The 18,128-nt window shown below is 37.1% G+C and overlaps 2 protein-coding genes across 3 annotated transcripts; one reads left to right on the top strand and one right to left on the bottom strand.

The window, feature by feature from the left end:
• Window positions 1-307: 307 nt before the first annotated feature.
• On the top strand, window positions 308-7,813 carry LOC105039582 (uncharacterized). The gene is made up of 7 exons (XM_010915775.4): window positions 308-736; window positions 2,685-2,747; window positions 2,937-3,073; window positions 3,799-3,836; window positions 3,946-3,994; window positions 5,000-5,164; window positions 7,311-7,813. Exons 1-7 carry the CDS (start codon window positions 366-368, stop codon window positions 7,475-7,477), a joined length of 990 nt encoding a protein of 329 aa, XP_010914077.1. The 5' UTR covers window positions 308-365; the 3' UTR covers window positions 7,478-7,813.
• Window positions 7,814-10,656: 2,843 nt separating this feature from the next.
• On the bottom strand, window positions 10,657-17,161 carry LOC105039581 (uncharacterized). Of its 2 annotated transcripts, XM_010915773.4 has the most exons (5): window positions 16,940-17,140; window positions 14,783-14,867; window positions 11,986-12,099; window positions 11,083-11,184; window positions 10,657-10,998 (listed from the first exon to the last, which is right to left on the bottom strand). In XM_010915773.4, exons 1-5 carry the CDS (start codon window positions 17,062-17,064, stop codon window positions 10,954-10,956), a joined length of 471 nt encoding a protein of 156 aa, XP_010914075.1. In that variant the 5' UTR covers window positions 17,065-17,140; the 3' UTR covers window positions 10,657-10,953. The 2 variants fall into 2 exon arrangements, with proteins under 2 accessions (XP_010914075.1, XP_073104573.1); XM_073248472.1 differs by lacking the exon at window positions 10,657-10,998 and having other exon boundaries at window positions 11,083-11,195; window positions 16,940-17,161.
• Window positions 17,162-18,128: the final 967 nt, after the last annotated feature.

Here is an 18,128-nt window from a genome sequence, read left to right as displayed (position 1 = left end):
GAAATTTTGTATCTTGATAATTGTTAGTGATGGATGACCAATTCAGGGACGCTGGAGTAATATTTCTCTAACTTACTTCCACATGGAAACTGTAGACTATTTATAGTCTATAAGTGGAACTTGCGACTTAGCAATCATTAAAAAGTTGATTATTAACTCAGACCCCCTAATATTTTCATGTAGATCAAAAATTGTAACAAAGGACCATCAAGAAGTTGGTTATTAACCTAGGGACCTTCTGATGGTTCTTATCATTGATGCAAGTGGTGAGATTCACTTAAGAGGCCTGCACGCAATTTTCTCCATTTCCTCCGGGCTCATAAACCCCTTCTTATATCCTTTTCCCTTTGGGCCACGGCCCCAAAATGGATGCCGGTGTCGTATCCTCCTCCTCCCAATTCCACCTGAAACCCTGCAAATTAGGGTTATGGTTTCAAGATTTCACGACGCGGTCTCCTTCCCCTCGCCTTCTCGCCTTTCGTTCGAGGTTTTCTCTCGGTTGGAAGCTTCGGAGGGGTTCTCTCGAGATCCGAGGGAAGCCTCGTCGAGCGGTCATGGTGTCGCCGAGGGCGAGTGGAGGGGAGAGCCTGTCGCCGTGGGATGATAAGCCCTACGAGCTTCTTCCCACTGGACGGAGAGCTTATCTCGATGAGCAGGACGTGGTGAGCTTCCTCGATCCTCCTAAGGAGCTCATCCCCATCGACCCAGCCTCCTACAACCCTGCTGCCTATCTTTGGTGAGCCTGGGATCTATAGTTCGCCTTCGTACATACTGTTCTTTTTTCAATTGTGATTCGAGTTGGAGTTATTGACCTTCTATTCTTATATTAACTGCCAATCGATTGATTAACTGGAAAAAGATCGAACTTTTTGGACAATTCCACGGCTCTTGAGGTGTTGGTTTGAAGTAGAGGCACGATCTTGCTTGTTCGATTTGGTTTTCGACAACAGTTCTCATGCTGTTACTTTTCCAATTTGGAATTGGAGTCGCAATTGGTATTTGATTATTCTACTGATTGCCAGTGGATTGATTAATTGGTAATCGCTGACCTTTGGCGGCGATTACACTATCCTTTAGGTGTTGGATGGAATTAAGAGGCATGACCATCGTTCATTCTTTTTGATTTTGACCAATGGTGCCTTTTCTTTTTCTTTCCCTAACCGCCCAATGATCAGAATCCTGGAACTTTTAGATAAAAAATCAAATGACATATATGTCTTCGACCACCCAGAAGCAGATACGATTTAATTAAAATGGCATACAAGCGACAGGCCAACAATGTGCTGCCAAAAATCAAGTAAAACGATATAGCAAACAATTAAAACCAAGCTACGTTGGTCATGAATGACTTATCTCTATCCACACCGTTTCAAGTAAATCTTAGTTCAGCCATTCTCCTCCATTTAGAATTGCTTTTTCACTGCCATTGATGGTGCGGAGTTTCTCCAATGTAATGTGAATTGAACAGGAAGTTTGAGATTCTTCAGTCTTCTCTGCAATTCTCTTAAAATTCCACAACAACAGCTGTAAGTTGCTGGTATCCTACTCTTTCATTATGTATTGAAGGAGAATAGGTTTTTAATTAACTCACACTTCAGGTAAGCATAGGTAGGATCAACTTATTTGGCATGCACCATTTCTTGAACCCTAATCCAGAAGTCATATCCATCAAACCTGGGATGTAATTTCATCACTAATATCCCTTTAATCCAGCAGGATTCAGATTAGAAATTGAGCTGCATGAAAATTTTACTTGCATAGAGAGACAGAACTTAGCAAACATGTCTTGCTAGAGACTCGATGTCTGAAGTATCCTATCAGTTTCTCTGCAAGATATGAGCAAGAAATCTGTCTCATACAACAGCATGAAAAGATTGTAACTTCTCAAAACTTTGCATCTATGAAAGGCCCTCTTAACAAAGGAACCCACTACAATATGCCAAACCACTAATTGCAGTCCAAGCAATTAACTGTTTGCTTTCACTATACAAAGATCATGACCAAAAGTCTTAGTGAAAATTTCCTATGCACATTACCATTAAAGTACCTGTTAGTATGCTTCAGTCTTCACCATGCACCTTACTACTTTCTATGCGACTATATGTCTTAGCAATTCCTCTAAATTCCATTCTTTTGTCATTACTGAGTGCCAAGGACTCTGAAAAGCAACAACCATCATCAAATGGTGCATTGTCTCTTGTACTTGACCCATTCATTTTACCAGTAAACATTACCAGGCGCATCTGATGCATATGACAGATTCAAGAAGCTAGAGATGTGATGGATGGTTGTGATTCCATAAAATATTTGTTTACATGAGACTTTTTTTTTTATAAAATGTATCTACAAGTTGATAGAGACACTCCAACATTTGGTTAATTTGCATTCATTTTTCTCTTTCTATCCTTATGTATGAAAGAGCATCAGCAGGAGTGACTTCCTTAGAGAGGGAATTTATTGAAAGAAGTGAGTCTATTACAACCTCAAGCATTAACATCAAGCCATGCTGGGCTGTTTTTCATCATATATGGTAACATATGGGATGTTTTCTCTTTGGTTTGCTTTTTCACGTGTTTGTGATATCTTCTGTTTAATTTGCTTACATTCAATCATTCTTCAAATATAATTGTCATTCATGCATATTATGGTTTGATCTCAAGAAATGATGCTTGTCGTTTTTATAGGAAGAAAATTGGAGATATTCCAGAAGAAAGGAGGCATCGGTTGCTTTATATGCTGAAAGCTAGGTGATTGTAATATCTCTGGAGTGAGTTTACTGGTTACTTCAATCATTTGTTTTCCAATTCATGCAACATTACTAGTACTTCAATTCTTCAATCATAAATTTGTAGATCATGGATAATAGACACAGTCTGCAAAGTCTTTTGCATGTAGATAACTTGTGATTTTGATACAAACTGTTTGTACTGATGCAGGCTTATCTCTAGGATTTGGGAACTATCTGGGCAACGCTATCACGATGCTAAGCTGGCCAAGCAAACAGCATCTACATTGCTATCTCTGGAAGCAGATTCAATAACGATCGAAGTTTGGAGTGGACGAACAAGCAAAGGTACTTCTGCTTCATAATTGTAGGTTTATTTTGTTGAATCTTTTGTCTACGTAGTTAACTGTTATTCAACCATTCTGAAATTCAACATCAAACATCATTCTGGAATCACTGTAATTGCATCAAAATGGTCAAGAATAGTGGTTTGAGCACTTATCATGCAAATCATGTACTGTTATAGTCAGTGCATAGATTGAAAGGTACTTGTCTGGTTCATGTCAGGTCTTTCCTTTCTGTTGTGTTGTATCATACATGTAATATGGATGTACTTCAATATAGTTTAATATAGTTTACATCTTTATGGTTCAGTCCTGTTGGAAGAAGTTAAAATTTTAGTTTTAACAACGATCGTACTGTTCTAACATTTTTCTTACCTAGCTCGCCTTCATTACTTTTGTACTTTTGGTCCCAACTTTATTGTGAATCTGCATCTGCGATATATCTTTCTTATCTTATTTCTTTACATCCTCTTGATTGTATTTGTGCAGTGAATGATTGTGTTTGGCTGTTGGGTTGTTAAATTACTCAAACATTTTGTATTATCATGGGTGCATTTGCGTATCCAGCAACCAAACCTCTTGGTTAGACCAACGTTTTTCTAATTTTTGTTTTCTTTTTCTTTTAAAAATAAAGCATGTTAATTATATGTTGTTGCATCCTGTTAAGCATATTCCTTGTGTTTTAAATATTTTGCTTATTTGATGACATCTTGTTCGACAATGAAACAGGACCTTTGCCAATTACTTGGCTTAATGACTTCAATAAGGTAAACTTTCCTGCAAAACTTACTAGATCCCTATATTTATGTCCTGATGTATATCTTATCAATTGTTTTGGAAAAATCTTGAGTGTTATCCAATTTTTAAATCACTCAGGTTATTTTTCGGGCTAAGGATGGGGCCACTTATGGACGTGTAATCCTCGGTAACTTCTTTAATAATGATATTATATATGCTATTCATCATCCTATCCTACATTCCAAGAGCAGTTCTGTTTGTTTTTTGGGTTCTTTTTTTTTTCCCATATTAAAGAGCAATTGCTCCGGCAGCATCACACAAATGTCTTCATTTCTGGTCTGCATTGTTGCTCAAAATAATCCATTGCCTCAGATCAATTTCTTGAAACAATCCAGATTAAATGTAGTTAAGACCCGCATTTGTTATATTTCTTAAAGACATTCATATATTTGTTTGGCATTCAAGTCTCATGTGAAAAGTTAAGAATTATTTCGATGGATCTGACAGAATTAAACTAATAATTTCTTGATAACAGAATGCATCATTGGTATTTTCATAGTGATATCAATCTTAAAAATTACTGGAAATATAATCCTTAAGCTATAAGAAGAACTTGGGAAAAAGTTGGACAATTATGTAAAAGTATCCCATTGCCTTAGATCAGTTTCTTGAAACAATCCAAATCAAATGTGGTGAAGGCAGGCATTTGTTATATTTCTTAAGACATTTGTATATTTCTTTGGCATTCAAGTCTCATGTGAAAAGTTAAGAATTAGTTCAATGGATCTGAAATAATTACACTAATAATTTCTTGATAACAAAATGCATCGCTGGTATTTTCATAATAATATCAATCTTAAAAATTACTGGAACTATAATCCTTAAACTATAAGGAAAACTTGGGAAAAAGTTAGATAATTATGCAAAAGTATCTCTAGGAGTTTGTTAATGTACTAAACTCAGTATCTTCTTATCGTGCGCACGTGAGTGTGCCCATATAGTGTAAAGAACTTGGAAGAATCTTGAGTTGAATGTTGAAAACAATCAATTTGCTGTGTTCTTGATGCTTCATTTTCATTTGCTAATGCTTTTGCTAAATCCATAGTGTCATCTTGTTCTTTGTTTCTGCTCAAAGTTTGATCATCTGGAGCCTCATAACAAATATCTATAATTCGCTTTCCCTTTTCCCCAGGTGGATCAATTCCGTTCGGTTTACCAAATCTTTATAATCCACTCTACTTCAGAGTGAGACAGGTGACAGAAGTTATGTCGACAGAACAGCCATGTGATGTGGCATATGAGTTTGGTGATGGGCTTTTTGATCCCCAGAACTTTCCCAAAGGCTTCCCAAAACCAGGTACGCTAACCTATCAGTTGAAGAAAGAAATGTCTTTTTAGCATTAATCAGGAGTTCAAATTATAGATTGATCCCATTGGGATTCATTACGTAAATCTGACCCACTTATAAGTAAATACTAATCTCTATTAATTATTAAAAGTGCATATATTAAACGTCTCAATCCTCTAACAAGTGTTTGATCTAAATTCATCGTCCCTTTTTTTTTCATGAAAATCGCCTGCAATGTCAAATATTTTACTTATTTTATTTTTAATATCAAAATATTCCCTGTTCCTACACCAATATAAAAACTGAAAGAGTGAACCAGTGGCAACTTTATGCAGCTTTGCCATCTTTCTTTTGCTTTAGAAACAAAAACATTACTTAAATTCTGTTTATATATTTCATTAAATCACTAATTTATTTATTGGTTTTTCATTCTTTATGGTTTCATTCGCTATGTTGTATTAAGTTTGCATGTTAAGCTTATCCAAGTTGGCCTACCTTTCAAATAAGTAGGAACACAAATAACTGAAGTTTATAGAATTTAAAATATTATCACTGTCGTAATTTTGATAATCCAACTTCCGGTCTGTCGATCTTGGATTAAATTCTTGAGTATAATAACTACTGAATGGTTGGCCTCTAATAAAATTTGGGGGAAGTTTCTCTCTTCTACTGAATCGTTGGCCTCATGTGTAAACTTCAGGTTCCAGTTAAATTGGGTTGACAAGGATATTCCCTGTATTAGGCTGGAATGAAGCTCAACTCATATCCAAAGTCAAGACATGCGAACTATTGGTGGGACTGTAAACACTCTGAGCTGCTCATGAGTTGCTTGGGATTGGAAATGGCTCATTTGGGCTTTTGTCTCAGTTAGAAAAATGAGCCAAGCCCAAACAGATTTAAGAGCTTGGCTCATTTAGAGTAGCTCAGGATCACTTAGACCATCACTTGGGCTTGGTTCAGTTAAAAAAATGACCCAAGCTTATACAGATTTTAGAGCTTGGCTTATAAACAAGCTGATTCTAACCATGAGCTGCTGGCAAAAAATAAAGGGAAGCTCTGGTCAGCTTGGCTTCATAAAAGCTCAGATCACAGCTTGTATGTACGGAGCTTGAATGCCATAAGCATGGTTCAAGCTTGAGCTGCATTAGAACAACCATTTTATGCATGAAGCTAAGCCTGAGCAGCCTGATACTCAGCTCAGCTCGTTTGTGCCTGAACCTGTGTGTTGATTGAGTACTAAAACCTAAATCCAAATACATACGTTCTCTTTTCACTTGGATCATTGCCCACCGCTGTTGAATAAGGAAATAGTTGACACAATTGTGCTATTGCATTATCTTATCTTAAATTAGTTTCCTGTTAATCTATCAGAATTTGATATTTTTGGTACTGAGTTGCCTGTACTTCTTGAGGATCACTTTTAGATGCTCGCCTCATAATCTGGTGTCACAATTAAGTTAATCAAGTTGAACATTACAGCTTCTTTGTCCACCCTTGCTGTTCAGTAAACTCCAACTGGAACAAATCTCATATAGATATGGCTGCAGAATTGATTCCTATACCATACAAAAGTGCTTTTGGAGGGTCAGGAAGTGCTTTCTGGCTCCCCAAAGGCTTTGCCAAATGGGGCCTATGTCGGTACAGCCTCTAGGGAATATATTGTTTTAAACTGATCGTAATATAAGTGGTACAGAAGATTTCAAATTTTTATCTTTAATATTTTATTTTATTATTTTCTACACTTTTTTTCCATGGTCTTTAGCCTGTCTCCATCTATAGTGGTTGGTTGCTTCGTTCCTAAGATGATTGTTTCAAGGAGTAGACCAGTTTCCTATTTTCATTTACACAGATGTGTTTGGTTGGTGAACTTAATGAACAATGTTATCTTCTTCAAATTTCATATAACGAGCAATGCTTGGTATTCCCATAAAATTCTATATTTTGGTCACTTTATACATTATGCATATATTTCTAATGTGAATTAATGCAATTTCTTTGTTTGAACATGCTATTCTAAAGTGTCATATATTTACCATTTTGCTCTTATCGTTTTGATGACTTACAATGAAGATAGTTTAAATTTTCCATTACTAACTGTGCATCCTGTTCTTCATTATTTTTCTTTTTCTTTTCTTTTTTCCCTTTCACATTTCAGCAAAACACCCTTGGCCATTCAATGATCATTTGGTTGTTTATGTACGTCATGCTGGACCGGGGGTGTTGGTAGGTCAAGCATGGCAAGAAGGGAAAGACCTGGAGCAAGTGCCTCAAAAATTCTGTGGTGAGATATTGATGGTGAAAGATTATACAGCTAGTGGCTAGTAGTTGAGTGGTTTGACGAGCCTGCTGATTATGCTAAGGTCAATCAGTATAGTGACACTGCATTCTGGAGTTCAATAGTGATTACCATCTGTCTCGAGATATGCGAATGATCTTGCATCTGAATTTATTTTGATAAATTTTGCAACTTAGTTTGTATCACTAGATTGCAACCTTTAGATATCATTTGTAAGCTTCTTTGTATGACTAGATCAACCTTTAGATATCATTTGTAACCTTCTTTGTGTGACTAGATTGCAACCTTTAGATATCATTTGTAAGCTTCATTGGAGTTATACATGATTGGTACCTAACTAAAATAAATTAGCTGTTATGTTATTACCGGGTTGCTGTATGACAGTAGTCTTGGTGTGTAAATTGACATTTTGGCTATTTATCTAATGAGAGCAATATTTAACAATTCAGCACATAACCGGGTTGCTGTATGACGGTAGTCTTGGTGTGTTAATTGACATTTTGGCTATTTATCTAATGAGAGCAATATTTAACAATTCAGCACATAAAGTCATAGGCCGAGTTTAAAAAAAATTATTTTTATTATATAAGCTGTGGCTTTATCAAAAGAATCAAAAAATATACCCTTACTCCTTTTTTTTTTGGGGGGGGGGGGGGGGGAGGAGGTGGGGTGGGGTTTGTTATGAGGTGATAAACTAATGATTGTAGCAACAATTGTTATCATTGTCTGTTGACACTTTCTCTTGGCCTCCAGGTCGGATGTTGCTGAAAAGGTAAAATAATATAATGATCGTTGTAACAGGTACAACAGGTATTACTTTAATAGGGTTGTGTTGAGTAAGTGAAATATGTTATATTTACTTCATGATTTCATTTCCACGGATGGGTTTGAAGTGTAAATTTATTGGGTTATCATTTTCCTTTAGGGCTCGTTCTTTTGTGGGTAAATATCATGAGAAAGTTGGTCAATTTTTCTATTGACCAACTTATCCATGTTCTCACAGATTTTAAGATGGATAAATTATTTTTCATGGGTGGCATTTACCCATAAAATAGGAGGAAAATTTTATCCATCCAGAGGATGGCTAAATGATTTTCTCATCAATTGGTAAAGTGATCTTTTAATTTTATTCCTAAAATATCTTTTTTCTCGTTTACGATGCCTCTATCATTAATGCCTAATAACTCAGACTAATAAAATATATCTTTATTAGAAGTTGATAATTTTATTATGTTAGGATAATTTGGTACAGACTAAAAGCTTAGTTTGGTATAAAAAAAATTACTTAGTTTGGTACAAAAAAAATTAAGCTTTATAAATAAATCATCAAATTTGACCCAAAAAGCATAAAGGGTATTATGAAAAATATAGATAAAGTTTAGCAACTTATTCGGGAAAGTAATAATGCAAAAGAACATGGGTAACAGATTTCAAAGTCACTTTCCCATGTATAAAAGAACATAAGTAAGTTATTTTTTTGTCTAAATGTTATCTGGGAAATACTTATCCAGAAAAATATAGTTTCATGGGTAAATTTTTTACCTACAAAAGAATGGGCCCTAAGGTGGGATCATGTGGTAGGGAGGCGGAGGAAATCAGGAGTGATGTTGATGGAAGTTGAGAGGTCATTGCCAGAGAGATGGAGCGACCCTGTGGGACGAGGCCAGGGATGGAACTTGGTGGCCGCTTATTGGCGAGCAAATTCTTCATAGTTGAGATTGGTGCTTTAATTGGGCTAGACAGTTCGGTAGTAGGACAACCTTATTACCGCCTCGAAGCCGGCCGAGTGTGAAGGCCATTTACTATTTCCAGGGGAAGGCTTTAGGTTGTGTGGGCAGCCATGATCCTTGTATCAGTGGAGTTGGAGCTATATTTTAGATCCGATGCCTTTCAACGGTGCAGATTTTTTTTTTTCCTAATTATCTGATCTGTAATTGTTGAAATCTTCAACCTACATGGCATATCGGTTTAGGGATCTTTACATGATTTTGAACCAATATCTACCTTCTAGACATTCAAGTGTATTCGAAACATTCGTTTCCCAGTACACAAGCTTCGGATACTAGACTCACACCAGTGCGACCGCACATCTGATAGCCGCTCGGTATCGGGGCAACAGATGGCCACATAAAAATTGTTTCAAGCTGCGTCGGACGGATCCATTGGTTTGGGGTGAAGCTGTTGCGCTGACCAAGGGGCCCCATTCCTAGTTAGACCGACCATTTGCCTAGAGACGTCGTTGGTGTGACTGGTTCTGGTTTTCGATCAAGCTGGAGCTGGCGAGGAACAGATTGCGGGGGATCGGGCCTAACTTTGGAGAACAAAGCTGGTGTTGAAGCGTACTCGAACGCCACGTTGGATGAGGACCCGTATTTGTTCGTTCCAGCTGTGATGCAAGAGGAGCCGGGTGAGAAATTATTGCCTGGGCGTGGTCCAGGTAGACCAGCCATATCCCACGGTGGATAACACGCCACATTAGCCCTTGTCCGGTCCAATTGCACCTGGTGCATGCAATACGGAGGCCTGAGGAGGATCCCGAGCATGACTCCCCGTGCAGGACTTGCCGCTCCAGAAGATGGAGGGCGGTTGGGTCGGTGAGGGAAGCAACTTCAAAGCTACTGCCGCCGAGGAGAGAGAAGAAAGGAGGTAAGATTGAACTCTCTGAATTGGATGTTATCGTAGCACCACACTGGCCCAATAGGAAGTCAGGCTACATTACATACTTGAGCTGATCCGGCTCATTGTTTGCATGGGACCCTGCCAGTTATTTCAAGCTCATAATATTAAAAACTTTCGTACTGTGTTTTCTCCACTTTGTAACACATTTCTCCATGCCAACGAGTGCAGAGGAGCTGGACTGCGCTGTTGCTTTGGCTTTGCTCTTCTAAAAAAGAGGGTATCTGAGCAAGAACGGAGCTTGAGCCTAGCTTGGTAACAACTATTTAAACTCGGGTCGGTTCACTTGGAAGAATACTAGAAAGTGTTAAGAAAGCGGCTTTCGAAAGATGGTTAATTAATAGAGTTCAACTAAAGATATATCCAACAACGATATGTAGTAACTTTTCACTAGGTACAAAGGCTTGTTAAATTTATAGTAAATGGTCTGGTAAAAAAAGAGGACACAAGTCAAAGGACCACCAAAGCCTTCGGACATACGGAAGCACCATATACAAGTGAAGACTTTTGTGACAGTTCACAGAAGCAATTTAGGAGATCAAAAACTCAAAAGATGTTTATGATTCCAAGTTCATAAGACAACTTTCTACCATCTGCTGCCCTTCAATTTGTATACAATTCAAACCTATACATTCAGCAGGGCCAAGAGACAAATAGAGGGAAAACTGCAAATTTGGTACTGCCAAGATAGTACTGCCCGCTCCAATTGAGCCATTCCATCACAATACAGAGTTCCTTAACCCCTCTCCAAGAGAACAATAAAAAAATGACAATGTTGCTTTGCTGACAAATATATATTTGAATTGGGCACCTCGGCAGAAGGATGCTATTGGGTGAAGAAACTTATTATGGCAGAGAAATATCCAGCTAGCTGAAAAGAAGAAATGGATATTATCTTTACTGTGACCTTGAGAGTTGGCAGAGTAGCAACAATATTATTTCATGATCAACTCACCTGACCAAGAATTCCTTTTCCAGTCTGACCCTCAACAACCAAGCCAGCTGTTAGACCAATCATTGCCCATGCTCCATTAATGGCTTCAGCTTGACGTCGTCTCTGAATTGAAACTATGTCATTACAAAGACTAAGAGGGGTGAAACAAGGAAGGTACTGTTAACATCAGACTGGGGAGAATGTGGAATTCTGTTAATTCATGTAACATAATATGGATATTCATTAATCGACTGTTACTTGATTTATCAGCTTGTGATGCATATCGTGAGTGGTTATCTTGTCCAGTATTCTGAATCTAGGTAACACAACATTAGATCACCGGATGGATATTATGAAAATAACTACCATTCTGCATCATAATGGAAAGGGACTTCATTTGAGATCTTTCTCATAACTTCAACACTACAAGAGTCATTTTATCAGTGCCAAGCATCGCTCTATCGTAATCCTATACCTTATAGAGTGCAAAGTATGCCTGAGGGTTCAAAGACTTCCTTGAGGGTGGCCAATGTCACTCATCATCAAGGAAGCAGTTTAAGTTTCCCCTACAAGGATAGGAATTGAGTTGCTCCAATGTGGGATTCAAGTAACAAAGCTGGTCATGATTGGAGCAGGGGAGTCGAGTTATTTATCCCTATATCATTCTTCTGCTGGCCTACATATATGTTGAATCACAATTATAACAATCAAATCCATTAGTTCATTCTCTCATATTCGTCTCTTTTTATGCCCTTTATATTAATCACTGAACAATATTAAGTCCTCTTACTTGGGACATGAAAAAGAACCTGCATTCCTCCAAATGGTCTAAACCAAGTTCAATCACTGGAGGAGTACCAAAATGAGCAAAAACTATCTCTAATCTTCAAAGACAACATTATAAACAGCAAACTTTTTACTCACTTTAAGTTTTTCTTTAGCCCGAATCTGTTGCATCTGTTTGGCAGCTAAACGCTTGGCCTCTAAAGGATCCACCATCATAACCTCATTACTTGAGCTTCCCTTTCTTTGACGTGCCTGTGTTATTCAAGGATAACATGGTGCCTTTAGGCAAGCAAAAAATTTAGATAAAGATTGCATTTTCCACATCAATAAGACAGCAGAACTATATGGAAACACATTATAGTCATACATCCTCTCCAAACAGGCACAAGAATTTTGTTACTACTAAATTAAGATCCACTATTATTTCTTATGATTTTGGTGATAAGTTCAAGGAAGTATGAGTGAATTAAACAAGCATCATTGCATATCTGAAAATTAATTGCAAAGTGACAGCCGTTCAAAAATAAATTAATAAACAAATAAGAAGTAACTAAGTCCAAATTTACACAGCTTGAAATTGTACCTCTATATAGCTCATTACGACCGTACATCACCACAGGTGCAGGTGAACTTGGACCATCCCAAATTATGTTGATTTCTTATTTATTTTAGGAAACTAGACCAATATTCAAGTCATTTCAATATGAATTAGTAACAAGAATGGCTCATGGTGGAATGTACAGGCTATCGAGTGGTCATTCCCAATCTCAGTCCCAAAAGCTGGGTTGGTAGTGCATGAGATACACAATGGACTGCCCGTCATTCCCAGCCTAAGTCCCAAAAGATTGGTTCGGAGTGCATGAGATGCACCATGGACTGCCTAGGCCCATTTGATCTACATTAAATATGAGTATATAACTTCTATGAGAAAACAGCCAGTGTCTCATATAGAAAGGAGAACTTGCTTGATGTCCTTACACATGAAAATGTTTTACCTTTATTATGAAATTTAGGAGAAATTAATAAGAATACTAAGAGTAATTTTTGTGATAAGAAAAGCATATCATACAGTATGACAATGTCAAAAAGGAAATATACCTTTGTATACTAGTCATCCATATTGCTTGGGCCAAAACATACATCCAGCTTGGTTTTCTAATTTTTAAATTTTGTCTTTTGAGAAATAGGACAGGAAGGAACCAGGCTAAACTCGCAGAGAGGGCAGGATTGTACCTGGGTCACTGGTATCCAGCACCCAGCAAACTATACCAACTCAACCAGTTGACACTCTCATCCAGCTTGATTATGTAAGCAAACATAAAATAGCATTGAGTGTAGGATCTACACCTACATCCAATCTGTAAACATGAAAGATCGTAGCTAAACCCAACATAAAGGAATAGAAACTTTTATTCTGGAACTACACATTAAAATATGTTGGGATATTGTACATCACCACTTGAAGCTTTTAACCAAGTAGCAGTTCAGAGCACACACTGCACCTGGACTCCAAACTAGGTGCGCCAACTTTAGTTTCTCACTCATTAACAGATGTTGAGTTGAGCTTATGGATGCCATCATAACATCAAATTTTGACTCATTTTCATAATTATGGTCTCAACAAACCAATTTTAAGTTAATATACAGTACAGCTGCAGCATACCTGGAATACATGAAAATTCATGCTAATAGAAAATATAAGAAATTTATTTTTATTGAGGATTTGATAGTTGCTTCAATGCTAAACTCTGAGACAAGAATCAAATGTCGGGAGCGGGAGTGGCAGTGATAAGAGATTGTGAAATTGAGAATGAAGGAGTTCAATACTCCTAGCAAAGAGATTGATGGAGGATGTGTATAAGGACATAATTCCATGAATGGATCCCAGCACTATATATATATATATATTAAAAAAAAAAAGATAGCTGTTTCTATAGTCCAATACAAATTAGGAGCCAAGAAAAAAAATCGGAAAGTAGAAAGCTTGCAGTGGTAAAATTGTATCATTCCAAAATTTCTGGGATCTAGGCCTTGATCATGCACTTGATTAAACATATATGCAAGTTGAAAACATCAATATGATCCCCACTCACTATTTTGCTTGTCATGCCTGGCAATGCAATAGCTACATGCCCATTATATGCTCAACATCACTAACATCCATAGTGGCTCCACTCCCCTCGTATATCTCTTCTACTTCAACATCATTACTTGCTCAAGATTTCCATCTTAGATATCTTACAACAGCAGGGATGCTAAAAACAAGGATGGTGCGACAGAGGCTCCACAAATATCAGGATATGCCTCACATGGAACCAATTAAAAATGAATTTTATCAATTTTCTGGGCCTCATTATCTGGTAATCAATAAACATCCTACCAATTTCTCCTAAACCAACTCCACCTTGACCTTCAATCATTATGCACATGCGGAAGTGTAGTAGAACTCTCATCCTGCTTGTCATTCTGAAATACACATATTACACATTGAAATGCCAAGCATCAGATCAATCTTAGATTAATGGTTGAAAAGTTGTATAACATATGAGAAAGAAGTATGAAGCATTATTCAAACTGATCAAAAACAAAATATGGTTTGAAATAAACAAATGACTGAAAACAAAAGTGCATCAAATTTAACCCATACGTATGAAAAGCTACTGAAACATATACAGAATATTAAATTATGTAAATTTTCCTACTGAAAGGTTTTTAGGATTTCATAGAGTTAAGGAAACACCATTTTAAACAAGCTTCACAACTTATATCCTTGAAATAAAACTTATTTGCACTTGGACTAATAATAGCTCAGGTAATATGCAGTCTCGCAAAGAAGCAATCTGTTTACTTCGTGATTTCTTCAGCACATACCTATTCAATCTTGAGTATATTCAAACCAAAAAATATCAGGATTACATGTAAACTGGAAGCATACGTTTGCATTTGCAAAAGCCAGGACCGCCTGCCTATCACTTCTCTGAATAATAGTATTAGCCAGATATCTGTTTTGCAAGCTCCAACTAGCAGAGAAAAGAGAGTAATATTTCACATATCCATTTTTTCATGATAGAAACAATTCATCAAAATCTCTGAAGCAGATAAAAATTCATAATGCAGACAGAAGTAGAGTGCAATGAACATGAACAGGAAAGGCAAATTTTTGTGTCTCGTGCAAAGGTGGTAGGTGCAGAAGGCAGATGTGTTGTCTAAATATAAATGGAAGAGAGTTAGCAGCATTTTGTTTCATGATGGTCAAGAGTTCATCAGAATTAATCTACTTTTGTCTTCAAAATTATTCTTCAATGGAAGCTGGATAAGTATCCTTACAAAATTATGAAATACTTGACAACAAATAATGAGAACTTGAACAATTGTTGATCAAAGTTTCTATGACAGAGCAGCCATGATTAACTTGTCTAAAATAATACAAATTAAGAGTGAAGAATCATGAATGAACAAGTAGTTACCAGGTGGCAGATGGCCACAAGGAGGTTAGTCAAGGTTTCACAAAATCCCATGATCTTTGCCAATGGAACTTGGATAATAAAAGTGAAATTGAGGGTTAATTTTTGTTAATAGTCATGTCCAAGTTTTCCAGCCAGCTAATTAGTAATTAGAGGCTATTTGTGTTCCATTAGTTCTTACAGGGCACCCAGCTACATCATTATCCAATATCATCTCTAACAGCAGCCCAAATTCATAAAACTGATCTCTGCTATTTGTCAAGTGGAAACAAAGTTGGTGGGAAAGATAAAAATTGCCACTCCTTCTTGCTTCCTTATATTGAAAATGTAGAAATTCAATATTCTTAAATTCAGCTAACTGTATCATTATGGTTCCCTATGCAAAGGAATAACCTATCTTGCTTGGATACTGTCAATAACACCAGTCTCAAGTGCTAAGGTGTAGGATTTGAGAATACTGCTACATATAATTTTTATATGCAGGAAGGCACTTAAACACATCTTATTGAGTGCCTTCTGAATTTCATATGGGTTGATACATTTCTTACAAATACTCTAACAATGCAAGCCAAGAATCAAGAGGCATGTAACTTATGAAGCCTCGACAAATAATTAAGTCCAAACAGATGCAGATAACCTACAAATAGAACATGCTGTAAGTGGACATTGAACCATCAAAGTACAGATCCAAATGATTAATTGGTCTGGCAGACTTCATGCAGCAAAAGAACTAGAGAAGGCATTTTTTTAAACTTTTAGGATCGTTTATGGGTCTTTCAGATCCAAGAAAATCAATAGAAGAGTTCCAGAAATGCCAGCATGACTGCCACTAATCATTGGTGTAAAACCACATCTGACAAGCTGAATCTAGGAAACAACTAAATCAGAAGGTAGACGAAGAGGAGAATTGTTGAGTGATAGAAACCATATCGAGGTGATGCAGGTCAGTATATCATGAAATGAAGCAGTAGGACTGGGCAGAGATAAAGAGTTTTCAAGTAGGGAGAATCCCCGAATGAAAGAAATCAAACATGTGCAAAGTATGACGGTAGCAATGAAACTTGGCATAGAGCATGGCACAAAATCAAACAGCTAGGGCTCCTTGAAACAAACATTTAATGGACACACAAAATAATGTACAATCTCATCACCAAAGATTCGGAAAAAAAGATTCCATGTATATCCAAGAATCCTTTTGCGAAGGAATAAAAACGGACACATAGCAGCATGTAAAACTAAAAAAGATGTAAAAGTTTCCATCTATATCCAAGATTTCTACATCCGAAAGCAATATTAGGGCTCACGAAGCTGCCAGAAAAGTGCGACCAGAGAAAGATCTCATCTACTTAATTTACAGAAAAAATTAAAAAAAACGAAAAGAAACGAAAGATCTCATCTTGGCCAGCATATTGCTATTCAATCATAGTTACATGATCAACAACCCTAGAATTAGGGGTCATCGACATGGAATTCTTCCAAGAACATACTTCGGCTAACGGAGCCGTCCAAGAAAGTCTGCCCCAAGAAAAAATCTCATCTCGGCAAATCTCATGTTTATGATCAAAACTTTAGAAAAAATTAGAAGAAAAAGGAAACATATGGGGAGAGGTTGGTTGGTCCGTTGGTACCTGAGGATTGTTCGGGAAGAAGATGAGAGGGATTTAATGGGGAGGACGGAGGAGGAGGCGGAGGCGGTAGAGGAGACCGGTGGACCAGCAGACGCCCAGAATGACGACGAGGAAGCCATCGTCATCTCCTAACCTCTTTGTCATTGGGTGTTCACTTAACTGCCAACGACAATGCATTGGTTTTTATTAAAAGAAGAAATCTTTCACAACTTCTAGTTTCCCCCCTTGTTTCTGTATCTACCATACCTTATCCATATTGTCTCTCTGAGGAGGTTTGCTGCTTTCTCTAAACAGAAAAAACGACGAGGACTCTTTTTACCAAAAAAGAAAAGAAAAGAAAAAAAAAGCACATAATGATTAATGAGGGCTTAGTAGTGGGGGCTGGAAAGTATTTAATCAAGGTGCGAAACATAATAAACCTATTTGCTAAGGCCCAAATAGGTATTGTAAATCAAGAGATGCCCCTAGTAAATCACAAGACATTGAACTTCAAGTAAACTTACTATTCACATAGATCGATTTAGAAATGTTGGAATATATACTCCATTTACTGAATCACATGAAATTCGTGACTACTTTATATATGCAATGTATTTCATACATTTGAATAGAAAAAGCATGAAGGAATGAAAAGTATTTTTAAATACAAATAATATTGAGTTTATGACCAAACTACACCCCTCTGCTTCATGGCATGCCCTATGAAGTGTAATATTGCTGCACCAATGACTCCAACAAGCGATATCAACATTATAAGAAGAACCCCTTGAAGCTTTCTACGCTTGATAAACCTTCGGGCCTCTATTATCGATGTCACTAGGCCTGGCATCCATATGTTGAGCAAGTATTGCCACCACACCAATCAAAAGAAGGGCGACAAGGAAGTAAGCAATGGAGATGATGGTGATAAAGAACCTGGTGATCAATGGCCCCATCCATGTTAACTTGACTCTCTAAAATAAATCTTTGAGAGTGAGATTGTAACAACCAAGGACCTCACCTAAAAAATTTAGTCAGAAGGTATTATTTAGATTCCTCGATTCTACGTAAGTATCCAAATGTTTCTAATGAATAACTATGTGAGACTAAAGACATACCCATATGGATCCTCATATAGTCCTTTCGTTTAAGCTCTAGCATCTTCGCCAAATTAAAGATCCAAATCTATGTATCTATTCTCAAATACCAC

This window comes from Elaeis guineensis, chromosome 1, assembly GCF_000442705.2.
Source record: "Elaeis guineensis isolate ETL-2024a chromosome 1, EG11, whole genome shotgun sequence".
In the NCBI taxonomy this organism is placed as follows: domain Eukaryota; kingdom Viridiplantae; phylum Streptophyta; class Magnoliopsida; order Arecales; family Arecaceae; genus Elaeis; species Elaeis guineensis.
Note: the sequence above shows the minus strand (reverse complement) of the source record. Positions and strands in the feature narration are given on the sequence as shown.

Bases quoted from the DNA above. Each gene is read 5' to 3' on its own strand.
- LOC105039582 (XM_010915775.4), top strand. From the start codon at position 366: ATGGATGCCGGTGTCGTATCCTCCTCCTCCCAATTCCACCTGAAACCC. The intron at 737-2,684 runs GTGAGCCTGGGA...TCGTTTTTATAG, and splicing joins AACCCTGCTGCCTATCTTTG to GAAGAAAATTGGAGATATTC. The intron at 3,074-3,798 runs GTACTTCTGCTT...ACAATGAAACAG, and splicing joins GAGTGGACGAACAAGCAAAG to GACCTTTGCCAATTACTTGG.
- LOC105039581 (XM_010915773.4), bottom strand. From the start codon at position 17,064: ATGACGATGGCTTCCTCGTCGTCATTCTGGGCGTCTGCTGGTCCACCG. The intron at 14,868-16,939 runs GTACCAACGGAC...TTTCTCTGCTAG, and splicing joins TCTTCCCGAACAATCCTCAG to TTGGAGCTTGCAAAACAGAT. The intron at 10,999-11,082 runs GTGAGTTGATCA...TCTTCTTTTCAG, and splicing joins GAAAAGGAATTCTTGGTCAG to CTAGCTGGATATTTCTCTGC.